Source organism: Pyricularia pennisetigena, chromosome 2 (assembly GCF_004337985.1).
Source record: "Pyricularia pennisetigena strain Br36 chromosome 2, whole genome shotgun sequence".
NCBI lineage: Eukaryota > Fungi > Ascomycota > Sordariomycetes > Magnaporthales > Pyriculariaceae > Pyricularia > Pyricularia pennisetigena.
In genome coordinates, this window is record NC_043741.1 from 6034565 (window position 1) to 6056307 (window position 21743).

At 50.5% G+C, this 21743-nt stretch overlaps 4 protein-coding genes across 4 annotated transcripts in view; 2 read left to right on the top strand and 2 right to left on the bottom strand.

Annotated features, from left to right (window-relative positions):
* PpBr36_01690 (uncharacterized protein) overlaps positions 1 to 599 on the bottom strand; it is a gene marked incomplete at both ends in the record, with an annotated part of 1567 nt that extends 968 nt beyond the window's left edge. Inside the window, one exon of the mRNA XM_029888874.1 lies at positions 63 to 599. Coding sequence (XP_029752073.1) covers positions 63 to 599 — 537 coding nt within the window. The remainder of the gene's footprint in view (positions 1 to 62) is intronic.
* Positions 600 to 5500: 4901 nt separating this feature from the next.
* PpBr36_01691 (uncharacterized protein) lies at positions 5501 to 7691 on the bottom strand (the record flags this gene model as incomplete). Its single annotated transcript, XM_029888875.1, has 2 exons — positions 5501 to 6712; positions 6792 to 7691. 2 exons carry the CDS (start codon positions 7689 to 7691, stop codon positions 5501 to 5503), a joined length of 2112 nt encoding a protein of 703 aa, XP_029752074.1.
* Positions 7692 to 14223: 6532 nt separating this feature from the next.
* On the top strand, positions 14224 to 16529 carry PpBr36_01692 (uncharacterized protein; the record flags this gene model as incomplete). Its single annotated transcript, XM_029888876.1, has 4 exons — positions 14224 to 14235; positions 14389 to 15501; positions 15586 to 16125; positions 16227 to 16529. The coding sequence occupies 4 exons, from the start codon at positions 14224 to 14226 to the stop codon at positions 16527 to 16529; spliced, it is 1968 nt and encodes a 655-aa protein (XP_029752075.1).
* A 2656-nt stretch (positions 16530 to 19185) lies between these two features.
* Positions 19186 to 21511, top strand: PpBr36_01693 (uncharacterized protein; the record flags this gene model as incomplete). The annotated part of the gene is made up of 3 exons (XM_029888877.1): positions 19186 to 19380; positions 19472 to 20659; positions 20762 to 21511. 3 exons carry the CDS (start codon positions 19186 to 19188, stop codon positions 21509 to 21511), a joined length of 2133 nt encoding a protein of 710 aa, XP_029752076.1.
* Positions 21512 to 21743: the final 232 nt, after the last annotated feature.

Consider the following 21743-nt stretch of genomic DNA (forward strand, 5'->3'; position numbering starts at 1 on the left):
ATTCCAGCTCAACATATGAAATATTAAACTCACGATCGCTTGGTGTCAAAATAAGAGTTAACAACTGTCAACGTTGGGGTCGTGATCAGACCGAGTCCCAAGCCAGTGCAAAGACCCTGGGCCAGCAGGATCTGCCAGTACTTGACAGCCCAGCTGGTAGCCAAGGTGCCCACCACCACGAACACAGAGCCGACTGAGACCGTCGACCGGATATACCCAGCGTCAGCGAGCCTGCCCGCGACGACGCAGAGCGCATAGGCCAGGAACGTCTGCACGCTACCGACCCAGGCGACCTGGCTGCCCGGCAGGCCGAGGTTGCTGACGTAGTGCAGCTGGTACATGCCAAATGTTGCAGGATAACCCCATCCGACGGCGTTCATGAGGAAGCCCGCGAGGACCTGCGCCCAGGCCACAACACCTCCGTCTGGGCATGTTGGAGCGGCCAAGGCAAGCTTTGTGGTTGAAGAATATGGAGTGCTTGTGTTGCTGGTGGGGACTGATGGGTACAAGCTGGTTGCTTCATGGCCAGCTGTGTCGTACTCCGGGACTGGGACAACGGCCACAACGGTCGTGTTATCATTCTTGCTTGGCAGAGTCATTTTTTTTATGGATAAGGGGAGATTGAATGCACGCAGAGTACACCAACTCGTGTCCTTTTATGTATGACGGGAAAGATCCTTTACGGATGAAGATGAGATGATATAAAAGTGCTTGTTTCACACAAAAGCTCAAACGAACCTCGATAGATGCGGGATCAAGACCTATTTATACCATCGGACGCTTCCTAACACCTCGACCGCAAGGCATCGCTGCTTTTTTTTTACCCACGAGGACTATGGCATCATGAACTCTCCCTCGTTAAGCTCCCCGTATTTTTTTGGGTTCTAGAAACTAGCGGAGCCGTTCTCGGAGCGCTGCTTGGTCTCCGCCGCAGATGATGAGAGAGACCAGGGTCTATGTCTGGGTCTGGCGGTACTGCAGCTGTGGCATCGTGAAATTTTTTTTTTTATTTTAGAGTTAAAGAACAATCCAGGAACAATCTAGGAATAAGGGGGAAGAAAAAAGAGGAGAGAAAATTTTGCTAAGTGATTTGCTAGGTGGAGTATCCGACAAAAGTAAGAAAAGATCCATGTCAGCCGGGGAGACTGTTAGTTTGGCCGGTCACTTTGTTATTCAATGGCGAGAGTTTTCTTCCACTCCAGTGTGCGCATATGGATGATGAGGCCCGTTCTCGGAAATGACAAGTCCCTTGCGCATCACGAAACAACGCACACCGCGTTGGCAGAGAACCGGACGACCAGTCGCTCGCAGTCGTGGTACTGCCTTTGCGTGACTAGACTAGCTTGGCGCCGGCATAGACTCCAGATGAGCGGTGGGAATATGTGTTCCGTCCATGTTGGACTTTGGCTCTTGAACCTGAGCTGCGCACCTAAGATTGCGAGTTGAGAGTTTATGGATCGTGTGAACAGCTCAGAAGCAAGCACGTTTTCACTTCTCGGTTATTTTGTAATAATGATGATGGGGTGTGTGTTGAATGATGCTCTTTGTCTGGGCAATTCTAGCCTCGCTTCTATGAGGGGGTGCATGAGAACGGCCGTCTTCATTCCTCACGCCAAGTGTCCATTCAATTTTCTTGACATCTGCGGAAAATTGCTTAGCAGGGGGGGATTTTCCCCCCCATCTATGGCACAAGATGATAAGTCAGCCTTACACAGCAAGCGCAGTGGGTTTATGCTTGGTGGGAAGAAGACTAGCATGCATGAAGGAACACGGCAAGCTTGCAGCGGTTCAGGGGCTCTAGAAGACCATGACTGATCACGAGTGTCCAGATGGTATATGCCGGGACAGCCCCGAGATGGCAAAAGAACCCTGGGCGCTGCTTTACTTGTGGGGCTGTGGGACGACAGCTCCATGGGTTGCTTGGTGCCTGCCTACTTTACGACAATCCATTAGTCACTGCCGCAATCATCTGGTCAAAAATGGCGTGTTTTGCCGATTGCAGCTTTTCTGAAAATAGCATGGCCGAATGCTAATCGCGCTTCTTTCCGCCGGATACCGCTGCTTTTTTCTTTCTGGCATGTCATATACACCATGGCTCCATAAGTAGTATGCATCCCGGCCTGACCCTGATTTGCTGCCTATGGTCGGGTGCTTCCGAGACCAGGTACCTGTGCGCGCGGAGCGGGTAGTCCAGTACCCAAAAAAAAAACCCATCTAGAGGTGGATGGTAACAGTACTAGTGAGGCGTAGTTGGGAAAACAGTAGAGTCTAGAACCAGACCTAGTGTTAGTAGCGGAACAGCAGTGGCAGTAGCAACAGCAGCAGCAGCAGGCTTACACCGTCGGAGCGAGTGAGAGTTGAATGGCGGCAAATGCGTGACCAAAGCAAGCGGTCATAGGAAACCAACCGGTGAATCCATACATACTTCGCAACGACCCATGTTGGTCATCTATTCTATTATATTTGATGATCCCCACACGTGGGTTAACAGAGACAATCCCGCCGGGTTTTGGGGGCCTTTTTGTTGGAGCTGACTGTGCGATCCTTGACACCCCCCACCCGGTAAGTGAAGGAGGGTTCTCCATGATGGGGACGAGGTCTAGATTTTGTCCTTTTTTTGCTGCTCGCCTGGGCACCAAATGTGGAGCCTTTTTTCGATTGAATTTTTTTCCCGGAAAGTAATTACCTGGTTTGCTAGGTAGGTAGGTGAGCCGCTCGGTAGCTTTCTTTGGCAATTACTGCCAAGCAAATCCTGGGAAAAATTCGGTGCTTGGTGATCCCAGCAGAGCAAAGAAGATTGGAAAGCTAAGCTCGGACAAGAATATCGACCTGAATGCCCAACTGGGGCTCTCCGACACCGGACACGGCTTTAATGCCGGTATACCGACGGTGTATCGCTTTAAAAAAAAAAGCTGTTGGTGAATGACCATGGCAGCATGTGTACTGTTTGCTGAACGTTAGAAATGCCATCACGTCACCGGGATAGCGAATTATGCTAATATGCATTGCTGCCAAAAATTGAAATTTGTGTCGATGTTGGGGTTTTGACATGGACTTTGCGGAGCCGCGAGATCTCTTGTCGTCGTGAAAGCCAAGGGCATCTAGACCTTTGGCTTGGCACAGATTCACTTATACCCAAAATGACGAAACGGCAACCCCAATTCGTGAGAGACGGAAGCCGACCCCACTTGCCCAATCCAGGAACCGGCAGACAGACCGTTTCTTCCATCCGTCAACATGGTAGTTCAGATGAAGTGGGGTAGGCTACATCTCCAACTTTCTGCCCCGCATTGGAATCATGCCCCGCACAGGCTAGATCACACACTAAGCGCGCAACGAGCCTGGCGTGTAATTCTTGCTCGAACCTCACCTATATCTCTGCGGGTGTCTGTTTAGCCCCAGAGCTAGACGCCAAAGGTACCTGAACGACTTTACTCAACCAGGTACCTTTGTGCCAATCTTCCCCTCATTTAGACTCAATGTCATCAATGCGATGCGGCAACCCCCGCGCACCTTGTCGCAGGTGTCGCGACCGGAAACAAAACAAAGCAATAATCAATCGCCTGCTCTATTTTGATTCCTTTTTGGGTTTTCTTCTTACCCTTTTACACCTTTGTGATCCGAGATAAAAGCTCCAAATATGCCGTGAACAATGAGCAGGCGCCGCGTCAATTCTCTCCTTTTTATAAAGGGGGCTTTTTTTTTCTTTTTTTTCTTATCCTATTCACAATGAGCCCCACAAACCGCGAAGCTATTGTCCCAAAAATTTGGGCCTTGGCTAAAAAATAAAATATATAAAAAAACCACCCCTCTACCGGTTCGTGTCCGCCCAGAAAATCACAACCGCGTGAGTGGACCGCGGTCCAGAACCATCGAATGTCGGTGTGAAGCCGGGAGTTTTTGCCGTGCACCGTGAACCGCACAAGTTGCGACGGCTGCGGAATCTGGAAAGCCGTCGGAAAGCCCATACTGCTTAATAAGGTCTGAGGACAATAAAAAGAAAAGAAGCAGAAAAAAAGAAAAAAAAGAAAAAAAAGGAGGCTAGGGAAACGAGTTGCGATAATACCGTAAAATCTTACACCGTAAGCTCGTATTTAGATCAGATCTGATCTGATGACTCGACCATCTCCATCTGTATGCTGGGCGCCATCCACCCAGCCGCCATCTCTTTGCGTCGGTTCTATGGACCTACTTGCAGAGATTTTATGTAAAACCTCTATAACTCTGGCATGCCAGTACGTCATCACCTTGCCGTCTCTTGGCCTCCTTCCTCATCCCCCCATCACATCATGCATCCATAATTTATATTTACATCACACTCATCCGAAAGGTTAGTGAAGCTAGTCCCAGCCCCAAGAACCCGGTGCACGAACAACTTAGGCAAGTAGATAGGCATGTAACTTGAACCAGGACGCTGCCGAGCAGCATATATTCGACCTCTTATTTTTGTTTGTTAGGATACAGCAACCAAGGAAACACGAAAAGGTAAGAAAGAAACCTATACAACCAAGGTATAAGACGGGAGACGGCGAAAATCGCTTCATGAGACGAACAGCACCCGTTCCCCACGCATCCAACCATCTTACCACTTTCTCCTTCATCCCCAGAGATCCTTGTGCGTGAACTATCGCCCATCCATCCTTCTTCCACAGCTTTGGATCGTACGCAAAAAGATCAGCGCCGGGAAATGTCCCCCATTATGGACCAAACCCGCCCAGTCGCATCCATCCCATTAAGAGGAAACACAAGGTTGCATGTCAGACCACTCCTCTCCGAAACCCCCCCTTTAAATGGCTAGCGTGCCTTTTCACCCGTCCTACTTTTTCAACCCAGTTCCTGACCATGCATGCTACATCGACGAAATTCCAATAGTAGTGGCAATAAGTTTTCCCAATAACTAACTATGATGGAGCAAAAGCAACAAGGTCCTCGAACACTCGGGTTGCATGACAGTTCAAATCCTCTTTTTTTGGTGGGTTAAACAAGGAAGAAATCCCAAAAATGAGAGAAAGAGAGAGAGAGAGACAGAGAGAGGAAAAGAGAGAAAGAACAAAAAGAGAGAGGTAAATTCGAAAATCACCCCATATGCTTCGATCAGTTGCGCATGGCTGAGCACAACGAGCGGCATGGCGAACCACCCTGTCCAGACTAGAAAAGACCAATATCGACATTACATCCACTCTTGAATAAAAATACGCCTTGCTCCAAAAACTCCCAAATAGCAATGAGTATGAGACGTCATCATTGACAGCGTAGAGAACCAGCTGTTCAATGCCAAGGAAAGAGAAAACACAATGAGCTTTTTTTTTTTTTTTTTTCTTTTTTGAGATGGCGCGGTCATCAGCAGCTGATCAGACCGGCGGGGTGTGGTGTTTTCTTCATCTCTGAGATCCGGTTAAAACATATCCGCAGGAGTTCGATTCTCAATCAGCCCGAACATGGAAGGGCCAACCAATTCGATATATGTACATCCGGACATAAATACGTGTGACGAGCGGCATCATCTCTTGCGCTTCTTGTTCTTGTCCAGGGGCATCGCTGAGATCGGTGGCAGGATTGCCGGAGCAATGGGCGCCGCCGGGAGGAGCGTCTGCTGGTGCTGAAACATTGGTGGCTGTTGTGGTGCGGGAGCCTCGTCTGTCTTGATAGGAACACCCATGTGGCGGCCATAGCGACCCTTACGGCCGTTACCCTCGTCTTCGCTGATGCATAGCTCCGCAGGAATGCCAGCGTCCTTGCACCGGCCGCATGGCCTCTGGCGATCACAGCCCTTCTTGCTCTTACGACATCGCTGGCATCGAGGCTTGCTCGAGAGGTCAGGCTGATCCTCATCACCCATCCCCAACACGCTGCCGTTGGAGGCAATGGACGGCTTCCTCGAAGCAGGGAGCGATGTGGGTGACATAGGCCCACTGTGAGCATTGGCAGTTGCCTTCTTGTTCTTTGTCGAGTTGGATGACTTTGATGTCTTGATCCCTTTGGGTGCTTTTGGTTTTGCACTCGGCGCGGGCATTGCTTTGGATTTGGTGCCATTCTGTTGAGGCATGTTGGTGTTGGGTTTGGTCCGAGGCGCACCCATCAAGCCTTCATTCATTCCGTGATGGAAACCACCTGTATGTCCCTGAGTTTCAAAGCCGTTCTGAGGACCGACCGGGTGACTTTCGGTGGTCGGGTATATACTCTTGCTTGCGCCACCAACATCTAGCTTCTGTCTTCTCGCAGGGGGCTGCTCATCATCGCTCGAGCTATCGGCATCACTCGTGGCGCCTGCAGAGGATGCCGCATCTGCGCGTCCACTAAAGGTATCATCGAGAGTGGAGGCTGATGTCCTACCATGCGATATGTTTGAAATTTCTCCCAGACGCATGAGCTGAATCGCAACGTCTTTGTCCTCTTCCGACATGCAGCTGCCCACGGTTGGGTCAGGAGTGGGCAGAACGCCAGCTGATGGGCCAACACCGTTTCCAGATGGATACCCGACGCTGCCACGAGTGCGACGACTCTCAGCGCTGGGTGTGACAAAGGCGCCCGGGTGGCCAAACCCATTGCCATTGCTCTGTGGGGATTGAAGCGGTCGAGGGTTTGTGAACGGATTCTGCCCTGGGTGAACAAAGGGCAAGGAAGCGCGGTGGTGCTCGACTCGGCGGGCAGGAGATACGGAAGGATTCGATGTTGCGGCCGGCATCTGGGGCGGGGCGAACAAAGGCAGTTCCTTCAAAAAGATGGATAAATCCGTTAGCAAAGGCTTCATTGGGAAATATACCCGAGTGATGGACGTGGCAACAACGTACAGAGCTTTCAAACTTGGCGCGCTTGCGCCGGCCCCCTTCTACAATGTTCTCTACACTGATCTCCGTATTCCCAATTTGGTCCTTGTTTCTGCCTGAGTTTGACCCAGGAGCACCGTCCCCACTGCTGTAGCCATTGTGGCTTTCGCCACCGTCACCACGATATTTTGTCGATCGCGAGCGGGACTTAGGAGCGCCTGAGTTGTTGGTGCCCACTGATGTACTCCTAGCACTGCGCCCAATGTTCGGCGAGGGACTGCGCCGGCGAGAAGTCCTTGAGGCAGGCCTGGACAGGTGCGCCTCATGGTGTTGCACATGCGAGCCCGACTGGGAACCATAAGCATCCGGGCTGAAGTACATCTGGGCGCCGACAGCGTTGGGATGATGATACGAGTGTGCGCCGAAGGAACCAGCCGAAGCAGTAGGCTCCTCAATGACGCGCACATAGACGACCATATTGTTGCGAAAGTTCTCATAGCGCGCGATCATGGTATTGCCGGCCTCGTCCTCAAAGCTCACTCCCTTAGAGCTCGTAGGACTTGAATACAAACCGTAGAAATTCTTGACTGTAGTGACAATTGACTCTGTGGCGTCGTGAGGGTATATCTGCACACGCATTGGTAGGCGCGCGCGGTGTTGGGGAGACTCGGATGAGACGAGCTCGAATCTGACATTCTTGGGTTCGGGCTGCGGGGAGGCCGAAGCGGAGTGACCGTCATTGGTACCGTTAGAAACGGGCGACATCTCCATTTCGGCGGTTGTTGGTGAAGGGTAGGCCCTGGAGTTTATGGGTATGTTGGAATGCGCCTGAGGGTTGGGGTCTTTGTCTGTGGCGCCGTACACACTGAGGTACGGGGCACGGGCTGAAGTCTCGACGGAGGTGACCAAGCTTAACAGTTCCATCAACGGCTAACAGGCCTCGCAGTTGATATACATAGATGTAGTATGATTGTGATATATTTTATGGTCGCTTGTGTATTGTTTCGTCGTGGAATTCCTGGTGCAAACAAGTCGCGATCGGTATTGGTGAAGGCGGTGCAGAAGAATGGCAGATCGAGGACGGAGGCGGCAAGTAGATCGTTTCGGAGCAGCTTTCCCTAACAATTAGAAAACTCCTGATCTCTGGAGACCCAAGGAAAGATGTTAGCCTTCGAATGACCAATGATGTATGTGTGATGGACTTTTTGTGGCCCCGTGAAGCCTTAAACAATGGAGGAGCTGGAGCGACAGCGGCTGGTCGAGGCCCATCTTGATCCAACCCCGGGAAAGCCTGGACAGAAATGAATGGCATTGGGGAAGATAGAAAAGGTATAGGGTGATATCGCAAAGTGCTATCGCATAGGATAAACTTACCGGAAGGTCAAAGGATCACCAGATTGGATCTCTGGAGCGCTTCAAATCCGACAGGTTTGGCAGTCCTCGAGCGGCTCTGGGCGGGAGGACATGCTGTGGTTAGTAGGTGTAGAGGCGAAGGGGGCGAGCCGATCATATAAGATGGAAGTGAACAGGCTTGATGAAAACATGAATTGCCGTTCAAAAACTCACCAGAAATCTTTTGGGATAGTGTTGATGGGCTCCGGTTGAGGACTTTGGAGGTTGTGGGAGAAAGAGGAGAAGGAAGAGTCGCAGATAATGGGTTTTGCCTGGTCGAAGCATTCAGGCCAATCGCGCATGGCGCAAAGGGTGGACACCAGACCTACCTACCCGCCCACCTGCGGCCAGTTGCCAGCCAGCGCTTGTTACAGGGAACAAATGAATCTACACAGCGCCTTGCACGGCCTGGAATTTCGATGCGCACCGTCCTGGCAGACTTTTTTTCTCTGCCTGAACCAGAATGCACAGCGGCGGTCAGGATTCACAACCCCAACATTAACATTTTGGAAGCTTCAGCAGGCAAACCATCCAGGAGCTACTAGACAGGAGAATGTGTTTAATTACTGCTACCAATGTTATATATACATCCAAGGTACGAAAGAGAAGAAAAAGAAAGCGCCACACTTCTTCAGTTATTTTACAAGACTTTTGAGTGTCTCTCTCGGAACTGGGCGGTTGAAACATCCATACACTACATGCCGCGCACCCTGCGGAGCCAAGCCAGGACAAGCGAATTGGGAAGCCAAGGTAACATATATCGTGCACTTGCCAATGTTCTGCCTCTTGGTTAAATCCATTCCAAACCATATTTGTGCAGCGAGCTTCAGTCTATCCTTGAGGTTTAAGATCAAAACAAAAGGATGCGAAAATGTGAATTTTCCCACTAAGCACCTACGAAAAAAAAAATTCTTCTATTTCTGATTTTTTTCCCTCCTATGCGCGCATAATCGCAAGAAACTGGCGCCCGCGCGCACACACATAAACACACACACACACACACACACACACCACATAACATCAGACCCCGACCCCAGCCCGAGCTTGAGTGGATGTCTGGACCAGTGAGTGCCGTTGGAATCCACCTACTCCACTCCGCGGCCAGCGACTGTGTTGGCACTGCGATCGTCTGACCGAAGCATCATTGTGCATTCTGGGCTCCCTTTGGTCCAGCCCGACAGCGGTGGTCGTAGTTTGGGCTGGTCTGCATTCTGTGTGCGCTACATGAACGCGTTGAACACAAAACAAACAAGATAGGAGAACAACAACAAGCAGCTTGATCTGTATGACCCTGTTCCTCCGACCGCCGCCCGCGGTTCGACCTGAAGTAACTCATGAAGAGGAAACAAAAGCGGGTATAATTTTTTAGTGGTTACTAATTACTGGTCGACCGTGTTCCACAGGGATCAAAGATGTGACTGCTGGAGCTTGCGCATCTGCGAACGCTCCGGCGCCTCACTGCAATCAGCGCCCCAGTACTAATTACTTTGTACTAGCGCTGGCGTTTTATTTTACTCTTTTTTTTTCCCGTTTCTTGTTGAATTTACTTCTTCATTTCAGCGTCGGTTTTTCTTGATTGATTGCAGTATAGCGGTAATCATTCGGTGTCGACCGGTTGAAGCGCATACAGTTTTGGCAGCGGGCCTTGCAACGTTCCCTAAACGGAATTCCAAGACTATGCTATCGTTGTGCAAGTCATGGCTGCTTCGAACTATTGATAATAAATAAGGCTGCTTGCCATTTCCTGTATGAGGGAACCTTCTTTCGCAGCAGGTCATGCGTGAACCCAAAGATGGACTTTGACCATGCCTCTTTCAGTCGTATACAACATCGGCTCGTGTCAACTATTGCTCGCGCAATGCCCCAACGGGAAGCGGGGGAAGCTGGAGGTAGCTTGACGCCGCGTAGTGTGTGAAAGCGACAGGCGGTGCCATGGATTTCCGTTCCATGCCTCGATAGCTTGCTTGCTCACTTTGGACCGCCGCCGCCACCCAGATAAAGGCCTCAGCACAAACAATCGAGGGGCCCAGCAAAACAAGACGTACGTTCCCACGTTGCGGAGAATATACGTTGTGCGGATAGACAGTGTAAAGGTCATCCATCCACAAGACAAAGATTTTCTTCTTCTTTTCTTTTCTCTTTCATTACTCCGGTACAAAGGTTTCAATTGGGGTGATTTTCTCCCCCTCCTGGTAACGAATCTTTGCTTGCCAGGGCCATTCCAGAGGCCCGTCTTAGTACACATGAAATTGGTGAGCTTGATGATGGTTGGATGGGAGTTAGACAAATTGGCCCGCACCACCCGATCGGTCACTGTTTTTGGCCGTTACAATCTCGACATGAAAAACAAAACAAATGTCTGGCTTTCCGTGACCGCCTCTCAACGACAAGAAAGCTGGCTGCGGCCAACATTCGCGACCCTTAGGGTATCCTCCCGAAGCGACAAACATTTCCCAATTTCGTATGTGAATGGACGCGCCATGAGGGATTGTTGACTCGATTGGTCCACTTCGTCCCATTGATCTCTCTTCAGGTTTATCCTCCCTGGTCGCATGGGATCCACCAAGCCAATGACGTGGAGCGCTTCAAAAGGTCGCAAAAGATGGTGTGGTACAGGGATCATGCCTAGACGGTGAAGGATCGGACAAGTGAGAGTCACCAAATGGAAAACAGTCAGTTAAGTTGCGACAGGAATGGGAGGAACCGCAAGTCCGATATCATTTGCGCTGGTCGTAGAGACTTTCATGCGCCAGCTTGGCGATAAGTGAGGTGCTTCACAGCTTGTCGACCAGGCAAGCAGATAAGCGGGATTGGTGCTCGATGTAGTTCAAACGTCTCATCCGGGCGGGCGATGGCGGTGGCGGTAGCTCCCTTCCCCTGGATACTTTCCCGTCATTCAAGTTTCTTTGCGCCGGACTAAATTAGTTATCCTTTTCTTAATTTATTAGTTCCTTCAGTGGACGCGCGCGCGTATGGCAGCCGCTTCAGTACTAGAGAGGCCGAGAATGGACTCTATTCTTTTTTTTTTCTTGTTTTGTTTTTGTGCTGTTTGTCTAACTAAGTACGTATTTGATTTTATCCCATTCTCTCAATAATATCTCGGTTCCACGTCTGTGTTGGGTCACAGGGGCGATTTCTTGGGAGTGGGTTTCATTAACGGTCAGGAACCCGTCAATAATGATAGTTTTGCTCCTTATACAATTTATTCCGGATCGGATGGAACAGAGGAGCTTGGAGCGTGCCACCCAGGATTAACAACCAATGCATAGTTTCTGGTGGCCTTGCGCCGTGCCTGCATCAGTCTACTGTACAAAGTACCTAGGCAGACAGGTTTTGCGATGCGAAAGAGAAAAAAAAAAAAAAAAAAAAAGATGTTTCCTCAACGGTGCTCCCTGTTCCTGGCGGTGCAGGAGTCCGGTCCAGCCGACACTCATGTACAGTAACTGGTGGTACGCGAGCCACACAGGGATATTTCCCGCTTAGCGAGGCCCGGCTTTTGTTCACCAATAGAAGCACAAGCGCAAATCGAATGTTGTCGGATTTGGAGGTTCGCACCTCTAACCTTTACCTGAGTCTCTGTACACGGAATATGCTCTGTATTGTGTTATTATGCGTGGGCTTGCCAGGTTTCAAATTGGCTGAGAAAACGAGGAAAAATTCCCAGAGGTCAATTAAATATGTTATGCCATGGGCAATCTCCCTCATCGGATCGCCACTCGCCTAACGAAGGTACCTAGTAATCGGCTTATCTTCTGCTTGATACTAACTGGTCGCATCGAGCCACCTTGAGTGAATCTTAGATTTTTTAAAGCATGCTCCATGCACTTGCGCCCAATACAGACAGGGTTCCAGTCGAAGTACACCGCTCTGCTGAGTTCCACGGGTAGATTGCGACTTGCGCGCGCGGAAGCCTGGTGACCGGAAGCCAGCGCATTTATTTTTTTTTTTTCTCTTGCTCCTGAAGGTTAAGAAGAAAGGTTCACGCCGGGGCTTCCGTGGTTCCCCAGTCTTTTATGCCAAACATTGACAGATGTTCGTTTCGGCACGAGGCCAAAGGCAAATAATGTATGACCAGAAACTACCGGCAACTCTGATTTACCCGTCTGTTACTGCCGAGAAAATTCGGTCTTGAATCTCCGTTCCCTTATTGAGATTTATCTTTAGAAATCAACAAAACTCATGCAAAATGACTGATCTAGGAGGGTTGAGCGCAAAAGACGCACGGGGTTCACTCTAAACACAGACAAGGCAGACCCAAATGCAGTCGTGACCATGACCAAGACAAAGCGTTGTGCCACCGATTGACCTTTAGAGTGAGCAAGACTAAGGATAGGGTTTCGAGTTCCCGTCCCAAGATTTGAACTCCATCATGTCGCTCGCTGATGGCAGACCCCGGATTCCGGAAAGCCTGAGTGGATTGTAGACATGGTCAATTTGCGACCGGTCAACTTCAGCGCGTGCTATCCGCAGCGTCTCCAGAGGTGGAGATGCTAGCTCGATCATAAGATTGTCGAGTAAGCGCGTCGCAACCTATCAGTTCCGCCATTGCCTTTCTTGATCGAACAGATCGGCCAGGTCAAGAAACTCCGAAGACACTGTTGAACGGACAACGGATGCTCGATTCTGGCATTCGGGCCTCTCTGTGAATGATGCGCGCAAATGGCAGTTGCGACATTAACAGAGCCGCACTCCAGGGAAAGCAATGCGCTTTCGTCAGGACGCAGGACAGAAAGGCCACTTCGCCTCGGTCCCTTACCTCAATCAATGCCTACGGGGTGCTGTTGGCGTGTTTCTCTTTCCAGAACAGATGGGATGGGTGCCTCAGAAGTCTCGCCAGCAGTTTTACTGGACAGAAACTGGTTGTCTTCGAAACAAGGTGGGTGATCGTGCTCGCCCCAGCCCACTCAAATCCCAGCTTCGCCCCGAATCTCTGAAGTTAGAAAGTAAGGTCTAGCAGGGCACTCCACCAGAAGAACCAAGAAGTAAGTCACGACGGGCTCGAGTTCATCTGTTGCAACAGAAGTGAGCAGGCAATCCACTGGGATTAGGTCTTCTTTACGCGGCCTTTCCCCGTGTTTTAATTGGTGTTGAATCGCTTTCGCTCCTGCGGTTTTTCGACCCGTCGCATGCGATGCCCCTCGTTTGGTTTGGCGGAGATGTTGACACGTGACTGCGTGTCATTGTTGTCCTTGGCGGTCGCGCCGACACGATGAAAACCAAAATTGGAGATCCGTAACGCAGCAACAAATTCGAAATTTAACAGTGCATTGCAATAGTATTATATTGCTAGTTTAAATATCATACCAAGCGTTTGGGTAAATCAGAAACACCTCAACTGCTACAATGTAAGTCAAGCTCCAAATAAGGCTGTCGTTGGGAGACGCGACAACGTCTCTGTCTACGTCATACACAGGGTTTTTGGGTACAGGGTAAGTGCGGGTCGGGTGGGGAACTTGATCAATGCCCATGGCGACGGGGTGCCCAGACATGTGCGAGAGCCGTGCGCGCCGCACCCGTTTCAATGTCAACAAACATTGGAGCGAGATTAAAAAACAACAATCTCCTTTCCCGATTGTATGCACCGGAAAAGGGCGAGTGCAGGGAACAACACAAACAAAAACTTGTCGCGCAACCCGACATTTAGACAATCCCGGCGTGCATTCTCCTCTTTTACAATACATGCCTGCGACGCAGTGTTGTTTCTGATTGTGTACCATTTATCATCTTCCTCACTGTTTCCCAAGTTTGTCGTCCTTCATCGTCGGGCTGTTCCGCAAGCTCTACCAGCACCTAGAAGCCGTCCAGTCAGCTACAGATCCAGCCAAAAAAAAAAAAAAAAGTTCTTCGCGCCTGAGGAATCGATCTGGCCACAACAGGATCTAACATCAAGTCTGAATTTTCGGCAATTCGCATACGCCTTCAACCAATCCCATTGGGGTTAAATTCGATTGCTAGGCGAAGCGATCCTCGAGGTCTGCTCACCTTTTAACCTCCGAAAACCTGGCCTATTTGAGTTTCAGCCACCATCTTAGGATAAGGTGCTTAGCACTGGAAGCTCTCAACCATGGACGCAAGGGTAAGCGCAGCTCTTTTATTGTTTGTTTGTGTACAGCTTGACGCGTATCTTTCAGACATTTGCAAAGTGTTCCCAACCGCAATTGATATGATGCCCACCAAATTATCGTCACGAAGGACCTAAAAACTGATATGAATCTTTTCTCAATTTTAGCCACAACGTCCCTCCCGTGCTGGAGCCATCCAGCCGTCTGGTAACGAGAACATTGCACCGGCCAAACAAGGTTTACATCAGCGTCATAAGTCGGCCGGAAATCTGAAGACGATCTACAACCCAGCTACCGCGTTCCCGGGAGGTGGTCTCAACGTTGCACCAAAGCGAGCTGTCTTCGGCGAGATGAACACAAACGTCAAGAGCGGAGCTCAGGATCTACCTTCAAAGAAGGCATCCATGGCTCCAGCGGTTTCTCAGGTGGGCAAGGAGAACTCTGGCAAACCAGCAACTCTGCAAAAGCCTGCACAACGATCGGGCAAAAGCTACGCGATGCTGCACCAGCAGCCAACAGCGGTTGATACCAAAAATGCTGGAGCTCGCAAGACCGCGGGTGATTCACTCGCGAAGCCTCCTGTGACCAAGAAGACCACTTTCGTGTACCAAGACACGACTACGTCTCAACGCCTGGCGGAGTCGAGCCAGCATGTCATTGCTGATCATCCAGTAATCCTCCCAAAACCCGACATAATCAAGAATCCCCGTCATTACAAAAGCCAACCTCAACTCAAGCTGGATCAGCCTGTCCTCCGCCGGACTCTTAGCAGACAGTTCGCCGAGGTGGCGAGCCTGATTTCACCAGCTTTGACGGAAGAGCCCCAAGACCCGCCATACGAGGACGCATTGGAAGAGATTGCCGACATCAACGAGCCCAGGGACGTTCCAATCAGCATACTAGGAGACTTCATGGAGGAGCCAAACATTGAGATTATCTCGCATGATGCTATAAATGACTACCCCCTCCATGAACATGTCCCAGCACCACCAACAGCATTCGAGTCCGAAGACGGGTGGGAGGAGGAGGACGGCGACATGGATGACGACCAGGGTTACACCACTGCCCACTCTTATCGATCCCATGGCGAAAACACCACGGGAGGATTCACTGAACTACTAGCCCCCAAGGCAACGGCCAGAGTGCAACAGGAACTGGAGCAAGCCAAAGCCATCGTCGAGGAATCAAGGACGATTGAGGAAATCGAAGAGGAACAATGGGACGTCAGTATGGTGGCAGAGTATGGAGAAGAGATCTTTGAGTATATGCGAGAACTCGAGGTATGGTTGCCCGAAACACATAATGATCTTTTCGCACAACTGAATTCACCGGAGCACGTTGACTAACAGTAGATATCCATCCAGACCCGTATGACTCCCGACCCCCATTACATGGATATTCAAACAGAGATACAGTGGTCTATGCGCTCCGTCCTGATCGACTGGGTCGTTCAGGTTCACCACCGATTCACACTTCTCCCTGAGACTCTTTTCCTGTGTGTCAACTACATCGACCGGTTCTTGTCGCAAAAGGTCGTTTCGGTTGCCAAGTTACAACTTGTCGGAGCCACGGCCATATTCATCGCGGCCAAGTACGAGGAAATCAATTGTCCCTCGGTCAATGAGATAATATTCATGGTCGACAATGGCTTCTCTGCCGATGAGATTCTCAAGGCTGAGCGTTTTATGCTCAGCATGTTGCAATTTGAGCTTGGCTGGCCCGGTCCCATGAGCTTCTTGCGCCGGATCAGCAAGGCCGATGACTACGACCTAGAGACCAGGACTCTGGCGAAGTACTTCCTCGAGGTTACTATCATGGACGAGAGGTTCGTTGGCTGCCCGCCAAGCTTCCTGGCGGCTGGAGCACACTGCCTGTCCCGGATGATTCTGGAAAAGGGTGACTGGGTAAGTTGTAATTCCTACTTGTGTTCTGGGGTTGTCTGTCAGGACTTGTCTGCTCCAGCCCGCGTGAGATCAGCACCATATTAACAACCCCAAAGTCGCAGGCTCACACATACTGGTCGGGTTATACCTGGTCTCAGCTCAGACCACTGGTGGCGTTGCTATTCGACTGCTGCCAGTATCCCGAGAAGCACCATCAAGCCGTGTTCGAAAAGTACTGCGACCGCCGCTATAAGGGTGCGTCGACGTTTGTCCAGAGGGCCATCGCGCGCGGCTGGACGCCGCCTTTCCCCGTCCAGCAGCCATTCGTGCTGGACGCAAACTCCTTCGCCGAGACCATTGCCTCCTGCAGAAACTTTTCTTCAATGGAAGTGGGACGCATGATGGCGACCGCTGGGCAAGCTTGACACCATACCGACGTGATCAACAAGATCAACTTCTCGTCTTCACGTACATAATTTCGCGCTCTTGAGGTCCTCTGTCGCCCAAATCTCCAAGCTGACCCACAATCACCCTCGAAGTTCCAACCCACATCATCTTTTCTTCAACCAGATCACTAGTATTGGAAGGAGTATGGCGTTATTGTTTTGTTACTGATCCTTACCATCTCCTGGCCACCCTCGACCCGGGACGGCATTTTCTTCGGGGAGACTCTGTCCCGAATCAAGAGTGAGAGAGAACAGTATTCTCTTGATTCTTCGTTTGTTCTTGTTTGCCTTCTGGTCGTGCTATTGTTTTACCTCTTACGTTTCACTACTAAATGACGGCTGACATGAGATCATGACGATAAATTTATTTTCTTGAGCATAATTTTGGCGCCCTTTTAATCTATTTCTAATTCCCCATTGACGGTTTTATTTTTTTATTTTCCGGTCTGTGTAGATTTTCTTGCTTTGCAAAAATGCCCGGGATCATAGCATGGGATCTCGATGGTTAAGGGCGGATGTTTGGTCCTAACGTGGACACTCGAGCTTCTGCTGGAACCTTGCCCTGTTGATGTTCAACTCTGGGATTGACTCGTTTTGTTTGGAAAAGAAGGCATTGTCTCGAGCCGGATCGGTCTGATGATGACCAAGAGCTAACAAGCAAGCAAAAAAGACACAAGCATAATTGGGATTCAGAAAAGGGCCATGAAGAGTTCAGTTGATGACATGGCTGCTGCGTTGTGCTGGATGGAGTCTTGGTTTTCTCTCGGCTTTCACGGGTACCCAGTAGCATGGGACAATAACACTACCCCCTACCAACTGTTAGGTCAATGCATACTTCTTTTTCCTGGCGTGCAATTCGGGGAACAGCAGATGAGCCTCCTGCTTGCAATCTGTATCTGATCTGTTTTTTTGGCGATTGACTTGTATGATTGCTTGACAGGTGCCATATACAGGCAAGATGTACTATTTATGGCAAATGACTCATGGACTATGTAAAAGAAAAAGGGCATATCTTACCAGTGATGGTTTGCCCTTCGGCACAGCCCTACTTACTCTCTACATAACAAGGAAGGTAGGTAAAATACATACATCAGTCCTGGAGGTTGTAGACACCTGTGGATGTAAGCCAGGGATATATATGAAGCTTTTCACGTGGGACTATATGGGTATATACAATATATTTATGTACCATTATGTCAGCCTTACTTCAAGGAATAGGTTCCATTCACGAAACCTACCATCTTTAGCCGGTTCGTATGACGCATTGGCAAGCGAGAGTACCATCAGTGCCAAGATATACGTGGTTGGAAGAAGCGACGTCTTTCAATGTGATAGATTCATGGTTACATGATAAGTTGGCCTGAATCCACAACTACCTAAGTTCAACCTCGGCAATCATTAGCCCAGTATTACTGGTGAACATGCTTAAGCTATACAGCTTCATCCATTCGCCCTCCATGCCGATGTTCTCCTTAGCATCCCAATAGTCGCAAAGGCAAAAACTATGGGACTGGCCAGTAAAACCTAGAAATCCAAATCAAAGTATTCGTAGCAAGGTTGACTGGTGTTCTGCCGGCCTTTCCCGCCGTTTGAATGAACCCCTGACACAGGTTCAAGCTAAATTATGGGGCCCCGCCCGTCCCACCTCAATTCTCAAATTGGGACCCCATTGGCGCGCAAACGGTCGCAAAGCCTAAACCGGTTTCGGCACGGTCATATATACCTTAGCTTTTTTTTTTTTGGTACTGGTAGGCAAGGTTCCAGGAACCTTTCGAACTGATGGCCATCGGGGATTCGGGGATATTCTGGGCGACAGGGAACCGACGTTGCTCTTTTGGCAGCCAGTTGAGACATTAAATGGCCAGGCAGACTCAAGTTCTAAATTCGACGACAAACACACAGGCTGTGTCGAAAGACATATTGTCATTTCAAAGGCAAACCATGGAGGTCATGCCGATGCGCAAAAAAAAAAAAAAAAAAAAAAAAAAAAAAAAAAAAAAAAAAGGGAGGAGAAAATCATCAGGAAAAAAGAAAAGAAGGAATTGGTGCAACAACACCAGTCGCATCCGATACACATGATTAAAATTGAAAGTAGAACTCTTATAGACTGTGGAAGCGCGCAGATCAGAGTTATTGCCATTCTGACTCCTATTCGCTAGTTTTAATCGTTTCGTTTGGTCATCCGCCTTACTAAGTCTTTGGTTGCTCGGTAGAGACTTTTTGTGAGATTTTTTTTTCTCTCCCTCGTCTGCGTCCACCGATCCCGGAGAATCGACCTTCCCCAGCTGCCAGCTGTTAAGCATCCACAGCAAACGCCCTTCTTTGAGCTTTTGCTGTCTTCAGCCTTGTCTGTCGTGACTAAAAGAGAGAAAAAAAAAAGTCTTACGCGTTTCTTCGGTTCTACGTTCAAAAGTCGAGATTGTATATCAATTGGCTTCTGTGGTGGAATCTCGTGACGTGTCTTGTCCTTCTCTAGCTTCAAGTGTCCAATCAACAACTGCACACCTACGAACACTTGTGAACAAGTTGCTCGCGGCGCAACTTGAACGATCCGGACCCTCCAACGGATAAACAATCATCGACAGAGACACTGGCTTCACCGGCAAGCTAGTGCGCAGCAAAGGCAAGGGTCAAGATGGCGGCGGCAAAGGCATCGGCGGTCAAGGAGGCGGTCAAGGAGACATTGATTGGTTATTCTGAAGAGCCAGCCAAGCTCTCAGCTCAGACTAAGGCGCGTTTCACCAAGCATGCCGTCAGTGATGCATCGGGCGAACTGGTAATGGGCCCTGAGGAGTTCATAAACGCCATTGCGCCCACCAACGAGGACTATGTAAGCGCTGACGAACCCCGAGGCATATGTCCACCTCTGCCATCACTCCCTGACCTGCCGCTGACCCTGAATCGTACAACCCCTACTTCAGCACAAGATCCAACGCGAGCAATACTCAATTCTTTTCAGAGTCGCCGATCGCAAGGGCACGGGCAAAGTGAGCCTGTCCGACTGGGCATACTTCGAGAATATACTGAGCAAGCCAGATGCCGAGTACGAGATTGCATTCCGTCTCTTCGACGTCGAGCGCCTGGGCACCGTCAAATATGAAGACTTCAGGAGGCTGTACGAGCTCAACAAGGGCGAACACACTATACCATTCAACTGGGATTGCGAATGGGCGAAGCTATACATCGGCGACAAGAAGAAGCGCCACAACATGGACTACCAGCAGTTCTCTCAGATGCTCCGCGGCCTGCAAGGCGAGAGGATCAGGCAGGCTTTCCAGATTTTCGATAAGGACGGAGATGGATACATCGAGCCCGAGGAGTTTGAGCGCATCATCCTGGAAACCTCCAAGCACAAATTGTCCGACCATGTCCTCCTCCACCTGAGCACCCTGTGCAACATCTCGCAGGGCAGCAAGGTGTCGTATGCCAACGTGCGCGCCTTTCAGAACATGATCAAAGAGATGGACTTGGTTGAGCTCATCGTCAGGCGAGCTTGCGCAAAGAGCTCCGACGGCAAGATTACCAGGGCTGAGTTCCTCAACCAGGCTGCCAAGATCACCCGCTTCTCGCTCTTCACGCCTATGGAGGCCGACATCCTTTTTCACTTCGCCAGTCTGGACGAGCCCTCTGGCCGCCTGGGCCTACGGGACTTTGCCAAAGTGCTTGACCCTTCATGGAGGAGTCTCGACTCTGACGACCTGGCGCCGAAGCTGGCGGCTGCGGTCGGCCAGTCCGCAACCTCAAAGTTCCTCAGCAACACCCTGGAGTCGGCCTACAACTTTGCTCTAGGCAGCGTCGCCGGTGCCTTTGGTGCCTTCATGGTCTACCCTATCGATCTCGTCAAGACGAGGATGCAGAACCAGCGCGGCGTCCGCCCTGGTGAGCGGCTGTACAAAAACTCGATCGACTGTTTCCAAAAGGTGGTGCGCAACGAGGGTTTCCTCGGACTTTACTCGGGTGTCCTTCCCCAGCTCGTGGGTGTGGCGCCAGAGAAGGCCATCAAGCTCACGGTGAACGACTTGGTGCGCGGCTGGACGACGGATAAGAACGGCAAGATCGGCATCCCTAGCGAAATCTTGGCTGGTGGTGCGGCTGGTGCCTGTCAAGTTGTAAGTTCAGACCCCATCGCCGCATGACGTAGATGGTTGATCTATGTGACACCGGATGCATTAGATGATGTGCTGACCACTCATGTGATTTTTTTTGCTTAGGTATTCACGAATCCTCTCGAGATCGTCAAGATCCGACTTCAGGTACAGGGCGAGGTCGCCAAGACAGTGGAGGGTGCACCCAAGCGGTCGGCCATGTGGATCGTCCGCAACCTGGGTCTCGTCGGTCTCTACAAGGGCGCCTCGGCCTGTCTGCTCCGTGACGTTCCCTTCTCGGCCATCTACTTCCCGGCATACAGCCACCTGAAGAAGGATATCTTTGGCGAGTCGCCGACCAAGAAGCTCGGCGTCCTGCAGCTGCTCCTCTCCGGTGCCATCGCCGGCATGCCGGCCGCGTACCTGACGACGCCGTTCGACGTGATCAAGACGCGACTGCAGGTAGAGCAGCGCAAGGGCGAGACGAGCTACACTGGTCTGAGGCATGCAGCGACAACCATTATGAAAGAGGAAGGTCCCAGGGCCTTCTTCAAGGGCGGCCTGGCCAGGATCTTCCGATCATCGCCGCAATTCGGTTTCACGCTGACTGCGTACGAGATCTTGCAGACGACCATCCCGTACCCGGGTAGCAAGACGGCGGTCCAGGATCAGCTGCACCCAGGAGTCGCCGGTGGCAGCGGAATCACGACGATCGCGACGCTCTCGGAGAAGAAGGCCGACTCGAGCCCCTTTGCGCGCAGCAGGAACGCCCTCAAGATTATCCTGGACCTGGACGAGGACTTTGGTCGCGTCAAGCGCCCGGACGAACAAGCCTGGAAGTCGCTGCCTGCCGTGATGGGCGGCAAGGGCAATTAAGGAATGCACTAGAGAGAGAGAGAGAGAGAGAGAGAGAGAGATTTGGCAGCCGGCGAGGGACTAGATAATAAGTTATTTCTTGTGGGGGTTGCGGCGTGGATACAGGCGTGGGAAGCAAAGATGATACATGTTGTACTTGAATGGGGGGTTTGGTCTTATTTTTGCCCATTTGATGACCTTGTTCAGGTTTTTTTTTTTTTTTTTCGTTTTTTGTTTTTTTCTTTGTTCAGGG